This window comes from Ornithorhynchus anatinus, chromosome X1 (assembly GCF_004115215.2).
Source record: "Ornithorhynchus anatinus isolate Pmale09 chromosome X1, mOrnAna1.pri.v4, whole genome shotgun sequence".
Classification (NCBI taxonomy): domain Eukaryota; kingdom Metazoa; phylum Chordata; class Mammalia; order Monotremata; family Ornithorhynchidae; genus Ornithorhynchus; species Ornithorhynchus anatinus.
In genome coordinates, this window is record NC_041749.1 from 13425046 (window position 1) to 13431045 (window position 6000).

The window sequence follows — 6000 nt, forward strand, 5'->3', positions numbered from 1 at the left end:
GGTCAAAGGCTAATTCACTGGCTAATCCAAGCTAATGGCTAAGTGAAATACTGTTGAATTAATGAACCAACGAACGAATAATCCCTGCCCCGAGGCTACTGGGACGTTGAGAGATACGTTCTGCATCCTCTCGGCTCTTCCTGAGGCGGTGGAACGTCACACCTGCAAAACTCCAGATCCAAAGGTCCCTACATCCCCACGATGGTCTTAGGGATACTCATTCATTCGTTCAGTAGTATTTACTGAGCACTTTCTATGTGCAGAGCACTGTACTAAGCGCTTGGAATGTACAAATCGGTAACAGACAGAGACAGTCCCTGCCCTTTGACGGGCGCACAGTCTAATCGATACTCGGGACCTTCTCCGTGCAACTGCACCCCAAGAATACTCATAGTTACAGTACTTGTTGAGCGCTTACTCTGTGTCAAGCACCGACCGGGGGTCCGAGGTAGACGGGTCGATCAAGGATCGACTGAGCGCTTACTGTGTGTCAAGCGCTGTCCTACGCGCTGAGGTAATCGACCGAAGGTATTTTTTGACCGCTTACTACGTCCAGAGCTCTGTCCTGGGCGCTTGGGAGAGTCCGACAAGATGATCAGGTTGGGCACGGTCCCCGTCCCACACGGGGCTCACAGTCCGGTGGGATCAGGACCAAGGAACCGTCACGAGGTCACCCAGTTTGGGTCCCCCGCAAACCGGGGGTGGCTCTCTTGGATCTCTTCCCACCCGCGCAATCAGCTCCCTACGAAGAATCTCGTTCGGCCCCGGACGCCCTCTGCCCGTGTGAATCAGGTGGGTACCCTCCAATCAGCTCCCCTCCAGAGATATCGGCTATCCGAGGCCCGGACGGAGTTCCTCCCGGCCGCCGACCCTGACCCGCTGCCGCGGGGTCGGGAAGACCCCGGAGAGCGCCGTCCGCCTAGCGGATGCTGGCAGCGGGCCTCAACCCGGCCGTCAGCAGAATCGTGCGACAGGTCGGTCGGCATTTCCCTCGTGCCCGTCTGTGGGCTTCGTTCCCACGGGGAGCCACGGACAAGACAGGAGAAAACTGCCCTCCCGACTAATGAGCCTTCTCCTTTCCAATCAGCCTTCCTCGCTACTGGGCTTCGAGACCGGAGGACAGTTGCAAGGCATGTGGAGAAACAGTCTGAATCTTCACTGTTTCCAGAAGGGAGGCCCCAGCATCTCCTGTTACCCTCCTGATGTGACTGGAGTTGGGGATCACTCCATCGGTGGTATTGATTGAGCACTTACTAAGCCCTCAGGAGAGATCAACAGAGTCTGCAGACACGTTCCCCGCCCACGACGCACCCGGGGACGGTAGATTCCTAACCGTCGGGATCAAAGAGGACCCCCTCAGGGTGGCACCCGGCGAGTTTCCAAGTCCCCTACCGGTCTCGGCTACGGGAGGGAGAGTCGAGCGGAGGCCCGTCCGTTCCATTCCCAGCTTGGCCAGCGGCTAGCGAGCGGGAGGCCATCGGTTACGAGTCAAAACTCCTCTGCGCCGGGCAGGAGCGGCGCGGGAGTCGAGGGGGGAGACTCGAGTTTACCGCAACGGTAAACCGCTTCCGCGTTTTTACCAAGAAAGCTCTACGGATCCACTACCGCGACGACGGCAGATGGAGAGCGGGGCGTGCCGGGAGAGACGCGTCCGCGGTGTCGCCGTGGATCGGAAACCCCTCGACGGCATAAGACGAGGATCAGAGAGGACAAGCCTCACGTTGACTCCAGGACCCCCATCCGGCCCGGCCCCTACTCCAGCCCGGGAACGACTCCGAGGGCAGCCGGGGGAGCCCCTAATAGCGGGCCTCCGGGACCTCCGACCCGCGAGGGAGAGACGCCGTCGCCAATCCCGCCTTTTGGACTCCCATCGGGCCCGCTCCAGTCCGGGAAGGACCGACACCGGCAGCCCGTGGCCTTCTCCAATTTGAGAACGGGGGGAAGGCCACGGACGGGGCCGGAATTTCTGTGATTCAGTAAGCCTGAAACCCTACTTCTCTAGCCACTCTGCGCTGCCTCTAACTGTATTTATCATCCTTGTCCTTTATTTTCTTTAAATCCTTCCCTTTCGACAATCCCCTCCCAGTTAATCAGATTGTGGCCCAGGGACCACGTCTGTATCTCGTCAATACGCGCTCTCTCGGCGCTTCAGACGGTGCTTCGCACGCAGTAGGCGCTTAGTAAATTCCGTCCCAACGATCTCGTTGCCTCCCCGGAGACGAAATGCTGGGCTGGCGGATCATCAGTCCACCGGCTATCTGCCACGTAAAATGTCTGCTCCCCCACGGCGGCGGGGTAAGACGTTCGGGGGATCCAAAGCCCGTCTCGCGCTCCCGCGGGCTGCGGTATGAGAGATTCCCATTTTATGAGCCCGGGGCCCCGGCCTCTCCTCGGTCGCTTCGCAGCCCCCTTCTGCGGGGTGGAGGTGCCTTCTGTCCACCTCCTGCCGAGATCCCGGGCCCTCGGACCCTCGAAGGGATGCCGGCACTTCCGTTTCCTCTCCTAAAAATAGCCCGCTTCCGACTCGGAGGGCAATCGACGGACGGGACTGAGCGCTTACTACGTGCGGAGCGTTGCGCTAAGCGCTCGGGAGAGTACGATACGACGGCATTAGCAGACCCGCACCCTGACGGCGTCGCGGAGGTCGGCGGGGGGGGGGGGGGGGGGAACGCCCGGATCCCGTCTCTGTCCCGGATCTAAGAAATCCCCTAAACCTCTCTCCCGACGGGAAAACCTTCCCCTACCTGATCACTGCGGGGGCTCGACGACTCCTGAACGTGAAAGTGTGGCATCGGCGAAGGCAGAGCAGGGTACGGTTACCATGGTGACTATAGAACTCACTTCCTGTCGAACCCAGTTTCGTGCCTGTGTCCTTGCTATTTCCTTACTATCTCGTTCCCAGTGGGAGAGAGATTAAGGATGTGCAAACAGAATGCAATACGAAAGGAAAAAGAGCCGGAGGCGGGATATTTTTATTCTAGGAAATGGAACCTCGGGCATCCCTTCCGTAGCCCGCGCCGCAACTCCGACCCCGAGGAAGAGGCTACGACGGGACGGGGGGATGCCCGGGTCCTATTGATGACACACCCCAGGGTCAAAAGATGGAAACCTCCCCTAACCCTGCTGGGTCTTTAACACAGACAAGCTCTGTCCCTCTCCTCTCAAATGAAAACGCCCCTCCCCCCAAAAAATTCAAAAGCATTTACTGAGTGTCCACTGTCAGTCAAGCGTATTTATTGAGCGCTTACTGTGCGCAGGGCACCGTACTAAGGTCTTGGGAGAGCACAGTTCAACAATAAACAAGACACGTTCCCCACCCACAAGGTTCCCAAGGAGCTTACAACCTAGTGGGGGAGGCAGACACTTGAAAAAAAGTTAGAGGTGGGGAGGAAGAGAGTATATAAAATCGTTCACGAGTGTTCAGGTGGAGCGGAGGGACTGAAGTGGCAGTCGGGGGATGTAAGATTAGAGATTCTTCCGGAAAGGCCCCCTCGGAAGAGCCGCGGAGTAGCGGAGAGCCGGGGGGAAGGAGGGAGGGAGAAGCCAGAGGTCGGGAGAGCGGCGCGCGGGTTCAAAGGTTGAGAGGAACGAGGACCCAAACGTCACTCCGGACTCAGGGAACTAGACACCCCGCTAGAGAAATGCCGTCTCCGGGCCAGGCCAGTGATCGATCGGGCCCAGCGTCTTGTTTCCAACAGTTGCGACGAGAGAACCGTGGCGTCTGTTGAGCGCTTATCGGGTGCCGGGGATTGTACTGAGCGCTCCGGCAGATGGGAGATAATCAGATAGGACAAGGTCCTCGCCCCACCTTGGGCTCACCGTCTGAGTAGGAAGGGCAAGGAGCGTGGTCCGGTGGAAAGAGCCAAGGCCCGAGAGTCAGAGGACCTGGGTTCTAATTCCGGCTCTGCCACGAGCCGGCCGCGTGACCCTGACCGTAAGAATGCTGGTATCTGTGAAGCGCTGACTAGGTGCGCAGCACTCTTCTGAGCGCTGGGGGAGATACAGGGTCATCAGGTTGGTCCACGTGAGGCTCACAGTCTTCATCTCCCATTTCCAGATAAGGTCACTGAGGCCCAGAGAAGTGAAGTGACTTGCCCACGGTCACACGGCTGACAAGTGGCAGGGCCGGCATTCGAACCCGTGACCTCCGACTCCCAAGCCCGGGCTCTTTCCACTGAGCCACGCTGCTTCCCACAAGCATCCCACGATGACCATCTCATTTAGCTCCTCTGTGCCTATTTCCTCTTCTGTAAAATGGGGGTTCAACCCCTCTCCTTTCTCTTTCTTTCTTTCTCCCTCTCGAGCCCCACGTGGGATACGGACTGTGACCTACCTGATTAACCTGTGCAGACCCCAGCGCTCGGCGGTGTTTGGCCACAGCACTTCGATACCCTAACGCCAGGTAGGGAATCCCCATTTTGTAGATGAGGAAACCGAGGCACGGCGAAGTTAAGCGACTTGCCCAAGGTTCGCGCAGCACGCAAGTCGCCCGACTCCCGGGCCCCGGCTCTGCCCACCAGGCCACGCGGCCTCTCTACCTGGAAGCACCGGGTGTCGGTTGCCCTCCTCAACCTTAACGGCTAAGGAGCGGAGAGTCGGTCAGTCGTATTTATTGAGCGCTTCCCGGTGCGGAGCACCGTACTAGGCGCTCGGGAGAGTACGCCGTAACAATAAGCCGACACGTCCCCTGCCCACAACGGGCTAAATCGCCTTGATTCTATTTAGTTGCCATTGTTTTTACGAGATGTTCTTCCCCTTGACGCTGTTTAGTGCCATTGTTCTCGTCCGTCCGTCTCCCCCGATCAGACCGTAAGCCCGTCAAACGGCAGGGACCGTCTCTATCCGTTGCCGACTTGTTCATCCCAAGCGCTTAGTACAGTGCTCTGCACATAGTAAGCGCTCAATAAATACTATTGAATGAATGAATGAATAACTTTTCCCCTCAACTCTCCCCCCAGGGACTCCCGTTGGACCTCTCGCCCTGAGCGCTCTTGAATCTACCGGCACCCGCTTCCTCCAGTGAACTAACGAGATCAAGGAATCCACACTCCGAAGGAAGAAAGGAAGGAAGAAAAAGTCGGGGAAGCAATTTAGTACTTTTCTTTTTTTTTTTTTCTTTTCCCTCAACCCGCTCGGGGGAGGTGTGGCCCGAAAGTCAGAGGGCCGCGGCCACGGCTGGGCGTCGCATGACAAGGTACGGGAAATCAACCTGATGCGGCGTTCCTCTCCGGCGGTGCTCGCTTCTCTCAACCTGACATACCAGTATCGCACCCGCATTTCTCCAACCCGGCTAATAGGCTTTTAAAGGAGGGCATGTAAACACGGATCAAATTCTTGCCTAAGCTTCCCGCGAGGCCGGAACGGCCACCGACCTGCCCGCCGCTCCCTACCTAACCGGGCCCCGCCCGACTCCCCGTACCCGGCGTCCGCCGTCTCTCCGACGTTCTCGACCTGTGACCCTCCTCGGGACTCCTCCGGACCCAACCCGCACCGCGTCACGCCTCTCTTAAAGAACAGAGACCAAAAAAACCGCATTCCTTTCCACCCCACGCCCCCGTCCCGGCTCACAGAGCCGCGGAAAGTCTGACTCCCTAACTTCCTCTCCGCCCGGCAACAGATTTTAAAGTCCGAGGGAAATGGCGCGGGGGCAGGACCCAAGGTCCGGAGGCCAGCTCTCCTCAGCTGTCGGCCCCCCGAACAGCTTCCCGGAGCCGAGAGATCCACAAAAACACGACGTCTCCGGCACTGTCGCCGGACCGTACGTTCCAAGCGCTCGGTACCGTGCTCCGCACGTAGTGAGCGCTCAGTAAATACGACCGAATGAGTCTCTCCAACCATCGCCGGTTGGAGAACCCCGGGCCTATTCGACACTAAGCCAAATCGTGCTTCCGGGCCGCCTCGGACATCTTCCTCAGTCCCTACCGTGACGCCCGGTCGATCCCCCGTCACCGGCTCTCCCTCCTCTAAGAATTAACCTCACCTCTCTGTGCCTCAGTCATC

General features: G+C 58.5%; 1 protein-coding gene across 2 annotated transcripts in view; it reads right to left on the reverse strand.

Annotated features, from left to right (window-relative positions):
* Window positions 1-2825, reverse strand: part of STRN (striatin) — a 97658-nt gene extending 94833 nt beyond the window's left edge. For both annotated transcript variants that reach the window (XM_039910423.1, XM_039910422.1), the window contains exon 1: window positions 2745-2825. In XM_039910423.1, the coding sequence (XP_039766357.1) occupies window positions 2745-2792 (48 nt within the window). In that variant the 5' untranslated portion in view covers window positions 2793-2825. The remainder of the gene's footprint in view (window positions 1-2744) is intronic.
* Between the last annotated feature and the right edge of the window lie 3175 nt (window positions 2826-6000).